Source organism: Nematolebias whitei, chromosome 22 (genome assembly GCF_014905685.2).
Source record: "Nematolebias whitei isolate Nwh7 chromosome 22, NemWhi1, whole genome shotgun sequence".
NCBI classification, from domain to species: Eukaryota; Metazoa; Chordata; class Actinopteri; order Cyprinodontiformes; family Rivulidae; genus Nematolebias; species Nematolebias whitei.
The window spans coordinates 22,607,531-22,630,885 of NC_056519.1; the positions used below are offsets into that span (position 1 = coordinate 22,607,531).

A 23,355-nucleotide genomic window follows, 5' to 3' on the forward strand; every position below is an offset into this window, starting at 1 on the left:
CCTCCCTCTCCTCTGAATGTGTCAGGCCTTCCCAGCCTTCATGTACATGGGGATGGTGCCGCGCTGAGTCAGACCCTCGAAGCGTTTGTACGTGTAGTTCAGGAAGACCCAGTCCTTAGATTTGAAGTCCGGCTCTGTCGTGTTGGCTGTTCACAAAACAAAAAACTGGAATTAGACAACTAAACTGAAGTTAAGAAACTAATTTAGTAAAAAAAAAAAAACCAGAGAATAATGAGGAGGGCTGCATTGTTAAAGGTGAAACGATCAGGAGGAAAGCTAAAATGATCAAAACAAAACTTAAAAACTAATAGCTAAAAGCTAAGATTAGCAAAAAAGTACTAAAACATATCAAAAGATAAGTTAAATTAACAGTAGCTATTTTTTACATAGGTAAAATTAAATTTTAAAATTTGCTAAACAAAGCTAAAAACTGATTTTAGAAAACAAAAGTTAAAAGTTAAAACTAGCACAATGATAGCTAAGTTAAATTAGCAAAAAAGAAAGCTAAAAGCCTAAACATGAAGAACTAAAACCTAAAACTGGCAAAAGAAATGGTAAAAATTTAAATAAGTAAAATTCAATTCAGTTCAGTTCATCTAAATAAACTAGTCCCTCGCTACTTCGCGGTTCGTTTATCACGGACTCGTTCTATCGTGGTTTTACAAAATAAGATTGAACATGATACAAAATTGGCTGATTGATGGATGAGCCGCATGATCAGCATGGAAATTTTATTTATAATAAATTATTTAAAATTATTTAGCACTTGCTGCAATTTTGTGCAGCCTACAGCTGCAGAAAAAGCTTCCTCCTGCAGCTGATTAGCTGATCTCCCTACAGAGCGGAGAAGTGGGCGTGGCCAAGAGCGCTTGCAGGTGCCAGGTGGCAAAGAGCAGTGGAGGCAGGGAGCTGAAATCATGACATTCTGTGCTCTTTCAGAGCGTTACTACTCACTACTTGTACTACTATTCCTACTTCATGGTTTTTCACTTAACGCGGGGCTTCAGGGTACGGATCCCTCGTGGTAGACGAGGGACTACTGTAGTGCCAAGTCACAACAGAAGTCATCTCAGGGCACAAAAATAAAAAGCTAAATGCTAATTTAACAGTAGCTAGAAATGGAAACTGCCAAAAGTAATAGGATAAGGCTAAACTTGACTACACTAAAGCTAAATACGTAGTAGCTAAAATTAGCAGTAGCTAAATGTTAATACTAGCAAAATGTTAGCCAACTTAAACTGAGACAACCAGCAGAACGACAGCTAGAAGCTAAATTTTGCAAAACAGTAGCTAAAACCTAAAATCAACATAGCAGTAGATAAATGTAAAAATTCTCTAAATAGTTGGTAATATTGGTATGCTGAAGTACATTTCAAGAATTTAGAAGACTTCTATCATTTCCACAAAAAAAATTAAATTATGTTAAATATTCTGATCAATTGCTGAGCATTAATCTTACTATGGCACGTTACAGATAAAAAAAAAACGGCTAAAAGCATATGTGTCAAACTCAAGGCCCGGGGGCCAAATGTGGCCCTCGTTGACACCTTACCAGACCCCCAAGATGATATGTGAAATGTAAAATACTTCTATCTCTTGAATTTTTTACAGTAATCTTTGATTATGATGTTGAAAGCACAACAGAGAACATCAAATGAGACCAATCAAACTCTTGTTGAGGAACCTGTGACCAAGAAAAGATGTTGAGTATCTGATTTGAGTTAATGTAGTTTCTGAAATTGGCCATTAGTTTGAAAAAGGTTTTCATTTTGGCCCCCTTTTGTAAGTGAGTTTGACACCTCTGGTCTAAAGGGTATAAAAACGTAGATGGATTTAAATGTCAAAACCACAAGTTGTTTTCTAAAATCTAGAGATAAAATATTCAACCTGACAAACCTGGCTGAAGGATGTCTGATTCAGGGAAGTCGTCAAAGTTTGACGTGTCGTCGATACTTTTGATTTCAATAGAAATAGCTGCTGGCCGCTCCCTGCGCATCAAAACAGGAAATGTCAACATTTTCTGCATGTGGAAGCCTGCTCGACATAAATAAAGGCAGTTCGATTGCAAATAAGGTCTCAAACCTGATGTGCTCCCAGTCCACGGACTCAAAGAACTGATGACTCTTGATCTCATCCACACTCACAGCTCCAATTCTGTTCTCGGCATCAGTGCAGTACCTTGAATTTACAAACAGAAAATTCAGAAACAAAAAGGCAAGAACGATGGGGGGAAGTCTCTAAAACAACTTTCACCGATCTGAAGACGAGTTAACAGTAGAAGCATATAATCAGTGTTTGATGAACTGAAATAAGACTATGTTGAACCTTAAAATCAAATCTTTGGCCTTCTCTGAGATGGGAACTTCAGGTGGGAAGACGAGCGTTTCCTTCCAGTTCATGACCTTTCTGTACGTCTCCTGGGGCGTCTCAGAACAGAAGGGTGGGTAACCTGAAACATTCAACAAGCATATATACTGAAAAAAACATTGATACTGAAGCACAGACATTCATATGACTAACTGTTTTGTGCTGAAATAGGCCCCATAACCTTTATTTTCAGTTTGGCAGCCATGATGCTCCTGAACTTGCAAGGTTTTATCAGCATTAAATTGTCAAAGCACGCTGTTGAAATGAGTTATTAAACAGATTTCAATGGGTAAAAACAGATCCCATCAGTTCAGGCTTCCTTTGTGTACCCAAAGAAATCAGTTTTGGGGCCACTCGTTTTTATTTTGTCTATCAAAAGTCTCAATTGAAGGATTTTAAATGCTATTGTCCCCCTCTATGCTGATGACACTGTGATGAACGTTGTTACATTCACATCTTAACAGGCATGCATCACTTCTCTTCATGGTTCAAAGACAAGGATTAAGTCTTTTTAAGATGCTCTCTATATTTTTTACGTATATTGTGGAGCTTTTAAACATTTTTAATTTGAATGTTTAGATTATTCACTTCTTTTATTGAATTTGAGGACTGCTGCACAAATTTACCAAGTACATCATCTGGCCTTTTGTTTCAATGACCTTTTATGTTTTTCGTGACGTTTTCTTTTAGCGTGTGGTGCATTTGAGTGCTGTTTTAAATCAGGACAGTTCTGTAAACTAGAGCAACTAGTGTGGATGCTCAGTGCTGAATGACTGCTGAAGTTAGCTAAAGAAGCTAAAAGCTGAGTTGTTACAAAGCAGAACGCTAGCCAAAGGAAGCAGAAGAATGGCTAAAAGTTAGATGTACCAAAAGGCTAGCTTAAAGCTATAAGATGCAAAACTCTAATTAAAAGCAAACTAAAACATAACAAATGTCAAAAGAAAAGGTAAAGAATAGCTAGCCTAAAGTTAAAAGTAGAAGATTCTAGCTAACAGTTAAAAGTAGCAATATACAAAACAGCTAAATAAAGCAAAACACTAGCTACAAGTAGGTAAACACCGGCTAAAATTTAAATGTAGTAAAATGTTGATAAGAAGCTAAAAGTTTAAAAACTAAAAGCAGCCTTAGTGTTTAGCTAGCCTTATGCTGCCTTTAGTTTACATTTAGCAGAAACTAGACAGCTAAAACTAAAAGTAGCAAAAGGATAAGCTAAAAGTAAAAGTAGCAAAAGGATAAGCTAAAAGTAAAAAAAGAAGACAAAAACAGAGGAAATATGCTGAAGCACATTTCTAGAGGTCAGTTTTTTTTAAAGGAACTGAAGACATAGAACAACTTTTTATCCCATGAAGATTTTCATGGGGAAACTAGCTGTAAATAAAGTTAAATATTTTTTTAAATAAAAAAACCCACAAAAAACTAAAGTCATAGCAGCCATTTGCTGACAGTTTTAATATATGAATGGCTAAAATAACACAAAGTATGCAGACGTACTTGGACTGTACTGGAAATTTAAAAAAATACAGCGTGAACGCTGAATCAGCAAATTCTAAATCTCATGAGTCTGTCCTGGTTTTATAAATATTTCCTGTTGCCCTGAAAGGGTATTAGCACCCCTCCACACCCCCACAAAAATAACTTTAATTACATAATTATGATGGCATATTGAAATGTATGTTATAATTTATTTTCCATTAAACAAAGCAAGCTACTCAAAATGCTAAATATTTATATGTCATAATACATATTGTCAGCCCTCTTTATGCCTTTAATACTGAAAGTGCTTTTGTTTCTTTTACCTATAAGCATTTCATACATGATGACACCCAGAGACCACCAGTCACACAACTTGTTGTAGCCCGTCTGCATGAAAACTTCAGGAGCGATGTAGTCTGGTGTTCCCACTGTGGAGTAAGCCTGTAAGACAACCACAATGTGAACAGGCTATATGTTAAATGTATGAAAACCCCGTAAAAACCAGTAAAATTGACCGGTCAAACTGTTTATTTCATTCATGATAATGATGAGCAAAATCCCCAGGCTGAGTAAATTATTGTTGGAACCAGGAAGGCTTTTATTTTTACATTTAGATGGTTAATTTACACAAATCCTTTGATTCATTCAACCTTTATTTAGACAGGTTAATCCCATTGAGCCTCGAGGACCCATTGAGCCTCCACAATCTAAAATGACTCGTACCAGCTGTCTCCTGTTCTTCTTCCAGGTTTCTGCTTTCCTTTTTGAGTTCATGTTTTGAAAAGCTGAAAGATGGAAACAACTTTTAAAAAGTAGCACATTAATCACTCTGGTTTAGCATTATTTATGTGGTTTTATTTGTATTTAGTTCCGTCACTGCTGCAGATTTTCAGACTCACAGAAATCACTGGGCGGGTTGTGTGTCAGGTTCCTGTAGAACTCCGTCCGATGAGCCTTTTTTAGTCCCGTACACAAGCCGAAATCTGACAGTTTCACGTGGCCCTGCAAGATAAATAAATACATTATTGACTACATCAGCAGGCACATGGTTTCTCTGCATTTTTTATTTTTTTGCTTTATTGCAGAGCGTGGTGCGTTTGTGTCCTCACCTTGGAGTCCAGTAGCAGGTTGTCTGGTTTAATGTCTCTGTGGATGAAGCCCAGCTGGTGGATGGAGTCGATGGCCAGGACGGTCTCTGCGATGTAGAACTGCGTGGCCTCTTCGGACAGAGTGTCCTTCTTCATCAGCAGCGTCATCATGTCGCCTGGTAACACGGTCCAGAAGTTAGAACTTCAGAGTCGGCTAACATCAGCGTGTTGTGTTTGTGTGTTGGTGCAAACCTCCAGGCAGGAACTCCATGATGAGGTAGAGGTTCCTCTTGTCCTGGAAGCTGTAGAACATCTTCACCACCCAAGCGCTGTCCGCCTCTACCAGGATGTCCCTCTCTGCTCGAATGTGAGCAACCTGCGGGGAGAGAAGGGGCTCTCAGATCACAAACGCACAAGCAGCACCAGAGCAACGTTCCCCATCCTTCACCTGTTCTTTCTCCAGCATGTCTGCTTTCCTTAAAATCTTCATGGCGTAAATGTGGCCCGTGTCTTTTTTCTGAACCAAACGAACCTGAAGGATACAAAAATCAAGACACACAAGGAAGTTTTCTTTCTTCAGTTCATTATAAGGCCGAGCAACAGAATATGAAACTAATACCACAATAAAGAACATCACAATATTTTAGTCCCTGTATTAAATTTTCATTCAACAGTGGTAACATCATGCTAAAACTTCGCTGTTATGCTGATGATACTCTGTTCCATTTATCCATAAAGTCTGATGAGTCCAATCAATCACTTGGATTACACCAGAGTTCTGCAACCTGCGGCTCTGGAGCCACATGTGGCTCTTTGGTCCCTCCACAGCAGCTCTTTCAAGCTTTGACCAGAACCAACATAAAACTGAATTTTATAGGATGTTATACAAACAACAAAAAATGACTAGTTTTAGCACTTTTCCTGTCATTTCCTTTGCAAATATGTGGATACTAGTACTAATACACATAGTAAATTATACTCCCTCCCTTAAACTTTATGCTTTAATTCTTCAAAGTAGGATACAGTAGTCGCTCGCTATTTCGCTGTTTGTTTTTCGCCGACTCGCTCTATCGTGGTTTTTCAAAATAAGATTGGACACGACACACAATTGGCTGATTGATGGATGAGCGACACGATAGGCATGGAGTTTTTATTTAAAATAAATTATTTAAAATTATTTAGCACCTGCTGCACCTTTGTGCAGCCCAAAATGCAGGATAAACTTCTTCCTGCAGCTGTTCTCCGTGCAGAGCAGAGAATTGGGCGTGGCCGAGGGCGCTTGCACGTGGCAGAGTGCAGCCGAGAATCATGACATTCTGTGCTCTTTTACAGTGTTTAGAGCTTAGAAACATAATATTGCAAGAGTAAATACTAAAATAAACTACTACATTTACAAACACGTGTCAATAATTAATTAAAATATATGTATACGTGGGTGTATATATATATATATATATATATATATACACACACACACACACATATATATATGTATGTATATATTAAAATAAACTACTACTTACTACTTACTACTTGTACTACTTGTACTACTATCCCTACGTTGCGGTTTTTCACTTATCGCGGGGCTTCAGGATACGGAGCCCCCGTGATGCACCCTGCAGATGTTGGACGCTGTCTATCAAGGTGCACTAAGATTCATAACTGGCTATAACTACCGTACCCATCACTGCACCCTGTATTCACTGGTTAACTGGACATCACTAACTTCACGCAGACTCTCTCACTGGTACATTTTCATCTTTAAATCACTTCTTGGTCTGTTGCCTTCATACATCTCCTCCTACATGTCTCTATGTGAGTGCAGCTATAGCGTGCACTCTCAGGACATTATTACCTGCAGTGTCCCCTCAGTGCAGACTGAACTTGGCAAAAGTTTCTTCTCCTACTCTGCTCCTGTTTCCTGGAATATCTTGCAAAAAGATCTGAAGCTCTTGACCTTGACCTCTCTAAGTGGCTTTAAACATCTGTTAAGTTTCTGGCAAAAACCAATGCAGACATGCTCCTGTTTTTAGCTTTCTAAATTGCTTTACAATCTAGCTGTTTTTATTTAGCTTTTTAAATACCATTCTCTTTTATTTGTTCTTCTCAATTTGAATGCTTTTTATGATTGTCTACTGTTGTCATCATTCTTTGTTAAAATTAGATCTTTCTTGTAAATGAGTCCTGAGGCTCAATGGGATTAACCTATATAAATAAAGGTTGAATGAATAACCAAGGGCTACTGTACTCAATTTCTCCACAATAAAAAAAAAATCACATATGCCAGCACAATTCATTGTTTAGTTTTTCTGTTTAATTGGCAAAAAAATATATATTTTTTTTTCATTACAAGAATTCAGTCTTCTGTGATGGACTTGCGACTTGTTAAGGGTGTGCCCCGCCTCTTCTCGCACAGAGACTGCTGTATATGAGCACCATTGACCCCTGTGACTCATAAAGGAAGAAGCAGTTAAAGATAATGGATGGATGGATAGAATCCAGTCTATTCTTTTGTTTCAAAATGTAAAATATCAAAAATGTTAACAATCACTCGATCCATCCATCCACTCATCCATCTTCTTCCGCTTATCCGGGGTCGGGTCGCGGGGGTAGCAGCTTAAGTAGGGAGGCCCAGACTTCCCTCTCCCCAGCCACTTGGGCCAGCTCCTCCAGGGGAATCCCGAGGTGTTCCCAGGCCAGCCGAGAAACATAGTCCTTCGGCATGTCCTGGGTCTCCGAGTCTCCTCCTGGTGGGACATGTCTGGAACACCTCACCAGGGAGGCGTCCAGGAGACATCCTAACCAGATGCCCGAGCCACCTCAACTGGCTCCTCTCGACGTGGAGAAGCAGCGGCTCTACTCTGAGTCCCTCCCGGATGATCGAGCTTCTCACCCTATCTCTAAGAGAGAGTCCAGACACCCTGCAGAGAAAACTCATTTCGGCCGCTTGTATCTGAGATCTCGTTCTTTCGGTCACAACCCAAAGCTCGCGGCCATAGATGAGGGTAGGAACGTAGATCAACCGGTAAATCGAGAGCTTCGCCTTTTGACTCAGCTCTCTCTTTATCGTGACAGACCAGTATAGCGCCTGCTTCACTGCAGACGCTGCATCTATCCACTTATCGATATCTCGCTCCATTTTTCCCTCATTCGTGAACAAGACCCCAAGATACTTAAACTCCTCCACTTGGGGCAGGACCTCCTCCCCGACCCGGAGAGGGCACTCTACCCTTTTCTGGATCAAAACCATGGCCTCAGATTTGGTGGAACTGATCTTCATCCTGGCCGCGTCACACTCGGCTGTGAACCGCTCCAGCGAAAGCTGTAGATCACGACCTGATGAAGCCAATAGGACCACATCATCTGCAAAAAGCGGAGACGCAATCCTAAGGCCACCAAAACTGATCCCCTCAATACCTTGGCTGCGCCTAGAAATTCTGTCCATAAAAGTTATGAACAGAATCTGTGACAAAGGGCAACCTTGGCGGAGTCCAACTCTCACCAGGAACAAGCTCAACAACAATGTGGACCAAGCTCTAACACCGGTCATACAGGGACTTAACAGCCCATATCAAAGGGCCTGGTACCCCATACTCCCAGAGTACTCCCCACAGGGTTCCCCGAGGGATGCGGTTGAATGCCTTCTCCAAGTCCACAAAGAACATGTAGACTGGTTGAGCAAACTCCCACACACCCTCCAGGACCCTGCTGAAAGAACATGTAGACTGGTTGGGCAAACTCCCACGCAACCTCCAGGACCCTGCTGAGGGTATAGAGCTGGTCCAGTGTTCCACGACCAGGACAAAAATTGCACTGTTCATCCTGAATCCGAGGTTTGATTATCCAAAGGACCCTCCTCTCCAGAACCCCCGAATAGACCTTAACAGGGAGGCTTAAGAGCGCCATCCCCCTGTAGTTGGAACACACTCTACGGTCCCCGTTTTTGAATAGGGGGACCATCACCCTGGTCTGCCAATCCAGGGGAACTTCCCCCGATGTCCATGCAAAATTGCAGAGTCGTGTAAGCCAACACAACCTCACAACATACAGAGCCTTAAGGAACTCCAGACGAATCTCATTCACCCCTGGAGCCCTGCCACCGAGGAGCTTTTCAACCACCACGGTGACCTCAGCACCAGAGATTGGAGAGCCCGACCCAAAGTTCCCAGGCTCCTCTTCCTCAGTGGAAGATGTGCCGGTGGGATTGAGAAGGTCTCGAAGTATTCTGCCCACCGACCCACGACATCCCGAGTTGAGGTCAGCAGCACACCACCCCTACTATAAACAGTGTTGGTGGAGTACCACTTCACCCCCCCCGAGACATCGAATGGTGGACCAGAATTGTCTCGAAGCCATACGGAAGTCATTGTCCATGGCCTCTCCGAACTCAGCGACCACCCAAGCCACATACCGCTTGGACTGCCGTTCTGGGGTCCCACAGGCCAAAAAGGCCCCAAAGGACTCCTTCTTAAGCCTAACAGCATCCCTCACTGCAGGTGTCCACCACCAGGTTCAGGATTGCCGCCGCGAAGGGCACCAACAACCTTGTGGCCACAGCTCCGGTAAGCTGTCTCGACAATAGAGGTGCGGAACATGGCCCACTCAGACTCAATATCCCCTACCTCCCCCGGAACGTGTTTGAAGTTCTCCCGGAGGTGGGAGTTAAAGCTCCATCTCACGGGAGACTCTGCCAGATGTTCCCAGCAGACCCTCACAATACGTTTGGGCCTGCCAAGTCTGACAGGCATCCTCCCCTACCATCAGAGATAACTCACCACCAGGTAGTGGTCAATGGACAGCTCCGCCCCCTCTTCACCCGAGTGTTCAAGACATGCGGCCGCAGATCAGATGAGATGACAACAAAGTCAATCATCTAACTGCGGCCTAGGGTGTCCTGGTGCCAAGAGCACATATGGACACCCTTATGCTTGAACATGGTGTTTGTTATGGACAATCCATGACGAGCACAGAAGTCCAACAACAGAACACCACTCGAGTTCAGATCAGGGGGCCCGTTCCTCACAAACACACCCCTCCATGTCTCACTGTCATTGCCCACGTGAGTGTTGAAGTCTCCCAGCAGAACAAGGGATTCCCCAGGAGGTGCACTCTCCAGTACCCCCTCCAAGGACTCCAAAAAGGGTGGGTAATCTGAACTGCTGTTTGGTGCATAAGCACAAACAACAATCAGAACCCGTCCCCTCACATGTAGGCGGAGGGAGGCTACCTCTCGTTCACCGGGGTGAAAACCAATGTACAGGCACCAAGATGGGGGGCAACAAGTATGCCCACTCCTGCTCGGTGCCTCTCACCAGGGGCAACTCCAGAGTGGAAGAGTGTCCAACCCCTCTCAAGGAAACTGGTTCCAGAACCAGAGCCATGCATCGAGGTGGGTCCGACTATTTCTAGCCGGAATCTTGCAACCTCACACACCAGCTCAGGCTCCTTCCCCACCAGAGAGGTGACATTCCACTTCCCGATAGCCAGACTATGTAGCTGATGATCAGATCGCCAAGTCCCCGCCCTCGGCCACCACCACATTGCACCTGACCCCTTTGGCCCCTCCCACAGGTGGTGAGACCATGGGAAGGGGGATCCACGTCTCCTCTTCAGGCTGTGCCCGGCCAAGCACCATGGGTAAAAGCCCCACCTCCAGGCCCTGCTCCAGATTGGGGCCCCAGTGACCCACATCTGGGAAAGGGAACATTGAGTCCATTCCAACAAAGTCAATGCTCAATAATCCAGGTATACAATCTGGAAGAATCAGTTTTGTGTTGTGTGTTTCCTTGACTGATGAAGCCTTCTGGATGGAAGGCTTTCACCACAAAAAAAAAAGAAACTGTCCAGATGACCTGACTGAAAATTGTTGGATTGAGTCCATTCATTTTGCTTATCATAGAGGTGTTTCACCTTTCACAATCACTGGATGTTTTTATTTTTATAATTTCACACCTACAAACCAAAAAAGCCCCCTCTAATAAACATAAAAGTGGCCCATGGGCCAGCAGTTGATAATGGCAGTTGTAGCAGGTTTTGCGGCTCTGAACACGTTTAATTTAATGAACGAAAGGACAGAAATGGCTCTTTTGATGGTAAAGCTTGCAGACCCCTAACCTGGAGGACACTAAATGTTCTGCTGTTGACAAATCATTGTTTGTAAACAGATTTTTCTTTGGTCATTAAAAAAAACCTACCTCTCCAAAAGCACCTCTTCCGATAACTTTAAGAGACTCAAAATCATCCAAGCCGAGTCTCGTCCTCTTGAGTCGCAGGAACTCCGTCTCCTTACGAGCGTGCTGCGAGCGCCGCATCACCTTCTACAGCAAACAGAAACATTTGGTCAGCAGACGGAGAGGTTTTTGCTCCTGCAACATTTTAAAACCTGCAGCCCTGACAAGGACTAGGACTGTACCTCCTCGTTTGGTAAACCCTCCTCCTCCATGGCTTTCTCAAGCTTCTTCTGCCTGGAAATGAGAAATGTAATTTTGTATGAACATGAGGAAACCATGAAGTCTTCATTTTGTTTGTCAAAAAACACACGAGAGGAAAAGTTTAGCCGGAAGAGTGGAGATGATCTAACCCTGAAGGTGTTGGTGTTCTGGTGTAAACAGGGACTCAGGTGTCTCCTGCAGGACGCTCTGACCCGTGTTACTGTGACAACACATTGTCTCGCAGGGAACACAAGAGCAGAAGTGACAGCAGTGTGTTTTGCTTACACCTTGGATGAAGCGACTCCCAACCACTCCCTTGTGCACGTGTGTTATGTGTTGAAACTGGAGACTTTAAACAGCAGCTACATTTCCAGTCGCTGACTAAATCTGTCTCGTGTGAGAAGTAAACACTGTTAGCGTATTTGTTTTGGCCTGACTGTGTTTGACTTATCAAAACATCCCGTGAACCACTGGAGAAATTTTAAGGAAACTCTCAGAAGGTGGACATTTGTCTACAACTGGTTAACTTTTGAAAACAAACTCAATACAAGATGGCTGCCACAGACAAAAAAAAAAGGCTCTAACTCGGTCCATTTTACAGATATTGAACTAAATTTCGATATGGTAGTAGCTGTGACTGATCCCCAACACATGTTCTGAGCACTAATAGATTGCTTAAGATCTTTGTTTAAAGTTTTTCCATTTGCTTTTTGTCAATCATGTCCATCTGTTAGCAAAATATCTAATGAACCACTAAACAGATTTAAGCAAAACTTTCAGGAAATGATCACTGAGTGTACGTCTAAATACCTATTAACTTTTGGAGCCAACCCAGATAAAAAAAGCTGCCACAGTCAACTGAATTTACAAAATAAAAATTTACTATAATTCTGTCAAATTCACAGATATTTTTCTGAAATTTGGCATGATCGTAGCTGAGAATCATTCAACACATATTACAAGCTAATCATTGAGCCAAATATTTGCTTAAAACTTTAGCATTAACTGCTGGGAGTCAACTTTGTCTGTTAGCAAAATAGCTCATGAACCACAGGACAGATTTGAGTGACACTCTCAGAAAGTTATTCTTGATTGTTCGTTTACAAAAGATTAACTTTTAGAGTCACTCCAATTCACAAAGGCCACCACAGCTAATCAAAAATAGCCAACACAAAAATGGCTGTAACTCAGTCAATTCTACAAATATTGAGCTAAAATTTAACAGGGTAGTAGCTGAGAGTCATCCACAACACATACTTTGAGCTTAACGTGTTGTGATAATGCATTGTGTTCTTTTCACATTGCTAGAACTCTGTCATTTCCACGAGGCCTTTAATTCCATGAGGGTTTTGTAACGAAAGGGTGTGACCCACGACCCTTGGAAGATTGATGACCCCTGAAGAAACAGGTGGAATGAAGGACGTGTATTGCTGCACAGTGAAGGAGAGCAGACAGGACGGTGCACCTCATCTCGCGCTCCTCGTGTTGCGTGAGCAAAGTGCTGTAGAAGTTCTCCAGCGTCAGCTTGGCCACGGTCACCCTCTCCCGGGTGTGGTTGCTCATGGGAAGAGCCGCTGCCATCTCTCCCGTCATGGCCACACTATCCTGAGAGACAACAGCAAACGAACGAAGAATTAGGTAATTAGGCGAAAGATCATGTTTGTCTTTCTGTTCTGTACAAAGCTTTCACAGATTTCAGCGTTTCAGCTAAAATCTGTCCGTCTTGTGTAAATGCAAGAGTGAAGTCACACATGACGTGTGTCAGTTTGGTATTTTATAACAGCATAATCAGGCACACCTACATGTTTACATGCACAGAACAAAGTATTCTATATTTATTCTACATCCTGAGATTTTAACCATTTGGTCTAAGTTAAATGGGTTTTAGTCAGATGAAGACATCAGATCTTAAAACCATTTAAAGACCAAGCCGTACTTAGGCCTGTCGCAATAAACAATATATCAATTAATCGCATGATGAATGAAAATGATCAACCTCATTTTCATTTATCGACTTTATAATTTCTTCGTGTCTCTCTTTCTACTGAAGACACTGGACGACAAAAAAGGCTCAACTCCGGTGCTCTTCACTGACCCTTCCCTTTCTCTTTTTACTCTTTTCTTTAAATTCTTTTTTAACCGTCCAAAATCATTGCGTCCCCCCCCCCCCCACACACACACACACATTACGGATGCTTCTGACGCCCTTGCTCCAGACTCACTGGTGAATCTGAGTGTCGCCCGCCGGCTCACGAGGCCTTCTGAGCAGGGAGGTGCCGCCTGGAGGTCAGGCGTTCTCTCTGGAGCCTCACCGGGACTTTTTTCATCCGGATTTGGACTCTATCTCGACCACCATATTGTCCCGTGCTGGCCATCCGAAGGTCCGGCTTCCTTCAAACGCATCTTGGTGCTCAAGGGCTGCAGAGCCGACCAGAACCGGCAGGGTAGGTCTGCCAAAGTGTAACAGAGTCAGACCGAAACCGAGCCGCTGGTCTGCAGAGCTGGTGAGTAAAATTTGCAGTACTGTACAGTACATATACGTATGTTGTTAAAATGACGCAGGTTTAAGAGTTTAGAACATTGGAAAGATTTATAAAGCCTTAAAATATATAAAAATACTAAAATAAATATAACGCCCCTACTTCGCGGATTTTCACTTATTGCCTAGGGGGGTGAAACATACGGTAACCCCCATGATAAACGAGGGACTACCCCGTTACTGAGGGATTTAAATAGTGAATATTTATAGTTTTCAAGATGAGTGTTTTTCTGGCTGTGCAAGATGTTCGAGTGGATATGAGAAGAGAGGTAGGGTTTCTTTGCTTGTCTGAGGCAGAGCAAAGTGACAGATCCTGGGGAGTGGAGGGAGCAAATTTATACATGACCAGACACAATAGCGTAGCCAGGGGGTGGCCAATGGTGGCTTTCACACAATATGACATGATAGATAAAATTTCAGCCACTCCTTTGGTCTTTTCAGGAAACTATACTTTTAAGCAATAAAAAATAGAAAGCATAGATTCCTCAAATGACTGGGGTAGTTGGTTACAGATATATTTGGAGGTGGCCATCTTGAATTTTGATATGGCAACCTAATTTTTGATAGTGACCTTTCTTATGCTTAGATGCAGCCACGCACCAAAATGGAAGTTGGTACTTCACCTATTTTCAAGTTACCATACTCACCACATGGACGGAAAGACGGAGGGTATTTCTAATTTCCCCTCATCACTTTGCGATGGGCGGACAATCAGAGCTGACATTTAATCTGTAGTCCAGAAAATACAGCTTCAAACCATGTTGGAGAGATTATTTCTAAACTAAACCCACATCGTTATATTCTTAATTTGTTGTCTTCATCTCATGGCTACGACCGCGCTTTAGGGCCACGCTAAGAAAAAAATAAATAAATAAAAGTCTTAAAATTACAAGAATAAAGTTGAATAAAGTCTTAATATTATGAGAATAAAGTCGTACGAGACTTTATTTTTTTGACAAAAGTCGTTCTTTTTTCTTCCCCACGAGATCCACAACGCGACCTGTCCATCAATCCAGTAGGCGTGTCAGCAACTGACCAATTTGAAGCTAAATGAGTCGTAATATTATCCGAACTCCGACACGATAAAGCAGGTTTACAGCATTTTAACTGTGGGAAAAGGAAGAATGTTTGTTAAACGTTATTATTATTGACGCTCTTGATCAAAACGTGTTCCAATACTGCCCCCTACTGTTGTGTTTTTGTACGCTGCTTCTGGGACACATATACGTGACGTCATTACGTCCTGACTTTTGTTTTTGTTTCCGTTTGAAAATGGCGCTCAGTGAGAGAAATCGTGTGTGTAGCACCGTTAGAGGTCTTCAATAAATATGCCAGAAGAGGCTGAAGAGGCCCAGAGACTCACTTATACGAGCATTTATCTTTGGATTGGACATTTGCTTACACGCCTATTGATTGACAGGTCATGTCATGGATCCGACTCGTGGAAAAAAAAAATACATAAACAAGAACTGTAAAAAAAAAAAAAAAGTGTCGTACATTATTCTTGTAATTTTATGGCTTTTAATTATCATTATTTCTTAGCGTGGCCCTAAAGCTCCATATGAAGGAGTCTTACTTACGGCAAATAATAAAAGTAGAAGTTTAGTTTTGTCATTTTTAATTAACAGAATATTATTAAGATCCGAGTTTGAAAACGTTATGTAACAAAAAGATTAAAAGACAAGGGTGGAAGTGTATATCAATGGAGCATTTTGGCTGCATGCCACCAGAAAGCCATGAATGGGCCTGATTAGCTCACAAAGACATGAAACAGCTCTGCAACCCAGAGATAGGAGTCATGTTTCGTCTATTCCTCGGCCCTTTTCCCGTTTTGGCCCAACAATCCCACAGCATTGAGAAAGCTTCCTGATTCCTGAGAAAAATCACTGATTCGTTGTTGAAAAGACTTGGCTTGAAAAAAAAAAGAAAAAGATACGGGAAAAAAAACTGCCTAATTACATGGTGGGGTTTGAACCTGTTGACCTGCACGCAACACACCAAGGACAAGCCGTTTTCACTTAATCACAACGCTAAACTAAAAGAAACCAGAAGAGTGTGAGGCCTGAGTTCTGGAACACTGCGGAAATTAGCTGAAGAAGCTGACGCTGAGCTGAAAGCTAAATGTAGCAAAACCCTACCTAAAAGTAGCTAAATGCTATTATCGCTGCTAGGCCTTCACGTCAACAAATGTCATGTCAACGTGGCGTAACTACACTGAACAAAAATATAAACGCAACACTTTTGCTTTTGTTCCCATTTGTCATGAGCTGAATTCAAAGATCCACAACTTTTTCTTTGTATACAACAAGCTGTTTTGTCTCCAATATTGTTCACAATTTTGTGTAAATCTGTTAGTGAGCACTGAGATAATCCATCCACCTCACAGGTGTGGGGTAGCATGATGCTGATCAGACAGCATGACTATTGCACAGGTGTGTCTTAGGCTGACCACAATAAAAAGCCACTACACTATTATCACCACAGTTACAGTCATGAGAAACAGAAAAACCACCCCCATTTAACTCTAGGGTTTTACCTATCAAGACATAATAAAAATGATCCGGTCTTAACTAGGTTCAAATATGATTTAAATCAAATATAAAGTGTACGAGAGCACTACAGATACCACTGTCATTATTTCTAAAGCAAAACTGAAGCCAAAGTAAAAAAATAGAGTTGCGTCAGAAATAGCTTCCAGAGGATAAGACAGAGTTACCAGTCAAGAACTATTGATTTAATGGAATTATTGGAAGGCTAAACCTCACCCAGTTACACGCCAGAGTATGAAAGTACTTCATTCCATAGCTTCGGCATGTCAAATCCACTTCTTCACCTCCATATTTTTTCCAGTAGTACCTCAGGGGTAAAAGATTGTCCATCCAGCCTTTTCTAATAGATATGGTCTTACAGTGGCACATTGATTATCATCAGTGTGGCCACTTCTATAAAAGCAGGAGTTTGGGCATTTACCCACTCATGCCAGTTGTAAAGCACAGTGGTGGAGTGCTGATGATCTGGGCTTGTTTTGCTGCTACAGGACCTGGGCAGCTTGAAGTCATTGAACTCTGTAGACCACAGGATTCTAGAGTCAAATGTGAGGCTGTCTGTCTAACAGGTGGTTGGCCTCAACTCGACTGAAATGCTGTAAGAGAACAGCACATAAACAAATGTCTGCAAACTTCAATTAACTGGAGCCAAGTTGTAAAGAAGAGTGGGCTTTCGATTAATTCAAATTCAAATTCAAAAATACTTTATTAATCCCAAAGGGAAATTAATTGTTGTTGTAGCTCTTCTTGGTTTCATTAGAGTTGTTCTAGATGCTGATGACTTTGGGCAAGAAGGATTTCTTGTAGCAGTCTGTCCCACAGCAGATCTGAAGAAACTAGCTGCAGATGCCGCTCCGTCCACCCAGACCCAGCAGACCTCTCGTCTTATTGGGCAGCAGGACTGCCTGAATGCTGGCAGAACTCCTCTTTGAGCAATAGCCATTTCTTGCAGCAGCCTGCCGAGCTCCTCGTCACTGCGGACTTAACTGCAGGTGCCAGGGAACGATCTCGGTCCTCCCACTGTCACAAGCCATGTTTCCCACTACCTCCAAGATCTCGGCGGTCAGGCACTCGAGCATAGCCTCCTAGTAGACTGTAATGCATCTACTGCACTTCCTTTTCAACTCATTTGGGATTTGGGGCTGTAGTTGAGGTCTTATTTGAGCTTTTGAGATGTTAATCAGCAGCTCCCAGTTGTAGAAAGCCACCTTGTTGTTATGGTTACGCATCATAACAAATACCCAAATGTGAAGAAGGTTTCAGTAAAAATACTTCCAGCAGCACAGCATCTGATACCAGAGGAAGTAATCATCCAAAAAAAGTGATTTGTATCCAGAAAAATTTGTAATTAAAGTTTTCAAAAGCAAAATCTCAGGATGAATGTAAGAGAGCTATTCCAACATGCAGCCACCTTGAGGGGCGCAATTCTGGAATGCTGCTAAAAGTGGTTTTACATGTTACCAGTAAGTCGCAAGCAACGACTTGAGCCATGATCCAGCCTTTCTTGAGAAAGCTAGCTAAAATACAGCATTACACTTATCTTCACATAGACAATTACATCAAAGAAGCATAGAATCAAACACACACATTCATGTGATGGAAAACCACAGGCTCCTTTCAAATAAAGGATGTCAGTAGAGCAGTGAAAGCACTTGCTTATGTCCACTCCTCCCTCCAAACCAACTACAAACTAAGACCCCGTCCACACGGGAACAGCATTTTGTGACTAAGCAAAGGTAATTTATTATCATTACAACCCTACACTCTTTTCACCTCTACTACATTATTTGCTAACTCCTTCCTCAGGACCAACAATACCCCCATTTCTCTTTCTATCCACACCATGGTAAAACAGTTTAAACCATGCTCCAATGCTGCAAGCCTTGCTGCCCTTCCACTTGGTCTCTTGGACACATAAAGCATATACCTTCCTTCTCTGCATCATGTCAGCAAGCTCTCTACCTTTGCCTGTCATTGTCCCCCCATTTAGAGATGCCACCCTCAGTCCTAAATTCTTGACTTTCCTCTTCTCCCTGTCTCCTGACACGTTTCCCTCCTCGTGGTCTTCGACTAACAGCATCACCATGTCGGCCGGCACCCTGTCAAAAGAACCAGTGGCAGTCGCTGTTAACCCGGGTTAACCCAGTTGCTACACACCCATTTTTTATAAGTGTGTAATATTTTTTTGTCTAATATTCAAATATCTGCAAGAAAATCCTTCCCTCCAGGCATTGCTTGTTGGACACCCTGCGTCCATTATATTTATGTATTTGTACCATTACAGCTCTAAGTAGTTTAATGGAACACAAAGCAAAAGTTTCACTTTGTCATCAGTGACAAAAAAAAATGTGGTTTTTGTTCTTGTACAGTAGTCCCTTGATACTTTGCGATTCAACATGTGCAGACTCACTCTTTCGTGGGTTTTCAACAGAAGACTGTACACGACACACGATTATCAACTTTAATATACTCACGTGATTGGGACAGTACGAGATAAAAAGTTAACAGGAGCGGAAAGAAAATACTTCGGACAGGTGCCACCATTTTGTAGTTTTCTTTCAGTAAGCTTACACTGTAACGCAAGTCAAAAGAACTACACGGACCAGAAGCCAACAGTGCTCCCGGTCGCTGCTTTCTGCCAAAATTCAAAGAACAGCAATGGAGGGAGCAAACACTAGCGAAGAAACCAATATTATGGTAAATATAGTTTTGCCACGCAGTCAAAAAGTAACAATATCTCTATTAAGCTCAGAACTGGCAGGAAAGTCACAAATAATCCTGAAGCTGAACTCATCCTTCAAGTTCTAGTAGTACAGTATCTTCACTGATGAGTACCCATTTAAAATTTTGCAGTACTGTACAGTACATATACATATGTTATTAAAACTGAGTAGGTTTAAGAATTTAGAACATTGTTAAGAACGTTGAAAGAGTGTGGGAAGGGTTTATAAAGCCTTAAAATACATATAAATACTAAAATAAATATAGCGTTTCCACTTGGCGGTTTTTCACCTATCGTAGGGGTGTCTGGAACGTAACCCCCACAATAATCGAGGGACTACTGTATTCATCCCCCTATCTTTTGTGTTGTTTTAACAGTTTAGAGTGCCTGCTCCTTGTCTTGTTTCCTGTTTTTGTTGTGCTTTTGTGGCAGCGTTACAGTACCACATACTTTCTTGGCATAATTACAACTGCATTTGGGTCGTTTTCTGTGTTTCCGTGTGGATGAAAACATTTGTAGAAACTGCGCCATGTTTACAAAGATATTTTTTGAGAAAACATTTTTCAGAAAGACTTTCTGAGTGGACGAAGCCTAACATTCTCAAAACACTTTTATAGATTTAAAAAAAAAAACTTTTTTTTGGGAGGGGGGTCCACAATTAAGGCCTTGTTCATACAGAAATTATATATTTTTTATAACTTTGTGCATTGAAAAAACCCTGCTCCCATGTAGTTGTGTCTGAAGAACCGATTACAATGGCCACTTATAACACTCCTAAATAACCAAAGATTTTTTACGTCACTAATCAATGATGAACAAGAAAGGGCAAAAAGAGGTGGAATAATGACTATTCATGGTTTTTACACAGAAAACCACTTCAAATTATACAACTTATTCCTTTAAAGGACTCAGACAGCAAAAATGTCAGGACTTTGTGGTGCCTTTAAACTAATGTTTAACATTTACATAATTTGCCTTTCAAAACTTTCCAAAGTTCATATATTTTTATTCACAAATTATTCCCAAATCTTATCTCACTGATCTGCTGCAGCCATATGGCCCACAGCAGTCTCTGAGGTCAGCAGACCAGATGCTTTTATTGGTTCCAGGCACTCGTCTTAAGCTCAGCGGTGACAGGGCCTTCTCTGGTCCAGGTTCAAAACTGTGGAATGAGTTACCACTGCATGTCAGGCAGGCTCCCTCTCTCACTGCTTTTAAATCTCGTTTGAAAACTCATTTTATTCCCAGGCTTTTGACACTGTGTGAGTTGATTTTATATTGTCTGTATTCTATGATGTTAGTCATTTAATTCTTATCTTTACCTACTTGGATCTACATACTTTATCCTGTATCCTTTGCTTGTTTTGTGTCTGCTGTCCAGCACTTTGGTTGGCCTTGTTCCTGTTTTAAGTACTTTATAAATAAAGTGGTATGGTATGGTATGGTATGGTATGGTATGGTATGGTATGGTATGGTATGGTATGGTATGGTATGGTATGGAATGGTAGAATGGTATGGTATGGTATGGTATGGTATGGTATGGGATGGTATGGAATGGTATGGAATGGTATGGGATGGTATGGGATGGTATGGGATGGAATGGTATGGTATGGGATGGTATGGAATGGTATGGTATGGTATGGTATGGTATGGTACGGTACGGAATGGTATGGAATGGTATGGGATGGAATGGTATGGTATGGTATGGTATGGTATGGTATGGTATGGTATGGTATGGTATGGTATGGGATGGTATGGTATGGTATGGTATGGTATGGTATGGTATGGTATGGTATGGTATGGTATGGAATGGGATGGTATGGTATGGAATGGTATGGTATGGTATGGTATGGAATGGTACGGTACGGTACGAAATGGTATGGAATGGTATGGGATGGTATGGAATGGTATGGTATGGTATGGTATGGTATGGTATGGTATGGTATGGGATGGGATGGGATGGAATGGTATGGTATGGTATGGTATGGTATGGAATGGAATGGTATGGGATGGTATGGTATGGAATGGTATGGTATGGAATGGTACGGTACTAAACTCTCTCTGTTGGCTTGGGCTGCCAGTTTAGCTCTTTAAAAGTAGTTCTAGTTGTTAATTTAAGATACATTTAAATTTATTTCAGAGATAGTTTGAAATATCCAAGTCAAATTTTGGACAATGCCACTTGGACAAAGAAGCAGCTATGGGGGAATTGAACAAACGTGCATCTACTCTGACACATAGTTCATAAAAGTTGTGGAGTAGACCTTTATGCTTGCTGCCCCAACAAGGTGGAAATCATCACTTTAACAGTTGCTTTACAGCTGAACCAGTTCCCGGTGGGATTTAATTTGGCTTAAAGTTAACCAGATCCACCCTGTAGCCAAACAAACAAGACTGCACCATTCAGGCACTTACAAGGAAGGCTTTATAGATGTGACAGCTATTTAGATACTCCAGCAAACAGTCTGAAACGGTCCATCAAAACTGAAACCCACAAAAGGCTTCGGTTAAACATCTGGTTGCAAAAGAAAGTGTTACCTCTAATTTTACAAGACAGCAACAATATGTAGAATAAAATAACATCTCAGTCATTGAACATAATCAGGCAGTCCCCAAGGATTTGTTTCAATGCAAATAAAGTAGGTTTTTTTTGCTGTCATGTTATATAAAAGCAGCTGAAAATGAAAATAATCACACTACCACGCTGAAACTTACCAAGCAGGCATTTAGTCAACAAAGTCTGTGTGTGCTCTTTATAAAAACGAGAGTAAATTCCAGCAGGAGACCCAGCGGTGTCACGTTTTCCTCGCTACAAGCTACTTCTGTACGTTTGGTGTGAAACTCTCCTGTTAGGGCGTTGCGCTCTCAGACGCACTCCACCCTTTTCGGGTCTGTGCGAGTCTTTCCATTGTGGATGAAAGGACTCAGTCATGAGAACACACATGTGCACGCACACACACATGCAAATAACCATGGAAATGATGGTAGCGTAAAACTTTGGTTTAAGCTGTCAGACTTAAAGGTACTCACTGAGAAATATAAAACCAAATATATACATTTTATCCTAACCCTAAATCAAATGGTGCAGCTTGAAAGAGCTTACACCAGTAATTTTCCATATATATTGATATGTAATTCTGAAATGCGGGTAGGCAGTCAATGTAAACAAACTTTTATCCGCATACTTTACTCAACCAATCTAAGCGTCAAAATTGGCAAAATTCTTGGTTTTAAATGTCTCTATCATTAACATCACCATTGTTTACCTATTTTATTCACTTTGGCTGTTTCTGTAGGTAAACAAACACATGTGATAGCTGGCAGCGGCTCGCAAATTTTGCTTAGAATGTTTTAATCCAAGCGCACATTAAAAAAAAACATTATTGTTCTTTTTGAACCAGTAAGTTAAGTATCTTTAAAACCAAACCGAGGCCGTTCAAAAAGCTTTTACACTTCAAATTGTTTCCGCTGGACACAAACAGAATATCTGCCATTAATAACATTATCATTAGAACTTGGACTTGTTTAAAAATGACAGGAAAGCTGAACACTGACTTTTAGTTATTGCTCTTTATATCCTGTGAGTAACAACATTCATTTAAATACGAGGAATTTACCTGCATGTAATAGTTAAAATGTATAATAATGATAATTAATGACCCTTTAATATCCTGTTCATTGGTCACAGATTAAAAATAAAGGTGAATTCGTGAATGGTGCTTATTAGAAAAGCTGGTGCTGTCTGTTAGAATCACATCCAGCTCCATGTCCTTTATGTCTGGCAGGTGGTTTTAACAACAGCATGTCCAGATTTTTAAACACCTACCTCCGTGTCCTGCTCCAGGGTCACTTGTTGGCGAGCCGCCAGCCCACAGCCCAGTAGAAAAAATAAAATAAAGTGTTTTTATTTCACCCCGAGGGCTGAAGCACCAGTTTTATTCTGACTGTCCGTCAGAGACTCCGCTGAGGCTGAACCGTAAACATCCTCAACGCCAAATCATAACAAAAGCCTTCCGCCCTCAACTTCTCCGCAAAGTAGCTGGAAATAATCCACCTGCCTTCATCTGTGACCCCCCGTCCGCTACACCCCACGTTTGACCCTTTCTTTATCCTCACAAACGATGAAATATAAGAACCTCCGCTTCCTGACGGGCTCCACCAGACGTCCTCGCTACGCAGCCTCATCGCC

General features: G+C 41.6%; 1 protein-coding gene across 2 annotated transcripts; it reads right to left on the bottom strand.

The window, feature by feature from the left end:
• Positions 1–23,355, bottom strand: LOC119428268 (serine/threonine-protein kinase 38-like). 2 transcript variants are annotated; one of them, XM_037695926.1, is made up of 14 exons: positions 22,993–23,355; positions 12,825–12,964; positions 11,341–11,392; positions 11,123–11,245; positions 5,377–5,460; positions 5,181–5,304; positions 4,950–5,104; positions 4,740–4,842; positions 4,564–4,625; positions 4,164–4,281; positions 2,326–2,449; positions 2,083–2,178; positions 1,897–1,988; positions 1–146 (listed from the first exon to the last, which is right to left on the bottom strand). In XM_037695926.1, exons 2-14 carry the CDS (start codon positions 12,950–12,952, stop codon positions 22–24), a joined length of 1,386 nt encoding a protein of 461 aa, XP_037551854.1. In that variant the 5' UTR covers positions 12,953–12,964; positions 22,993–23,355; the 3' UTR covers positions 1–21. The 2 variants fall into 2 exon arrangements, with proteins under 2 accessions (XP_037551854.1, XP_037551855.1); XM_037695927.1 differs by lacking the exon at positions 22,993–23,355 and adding an exon at positions 21,882–21,986.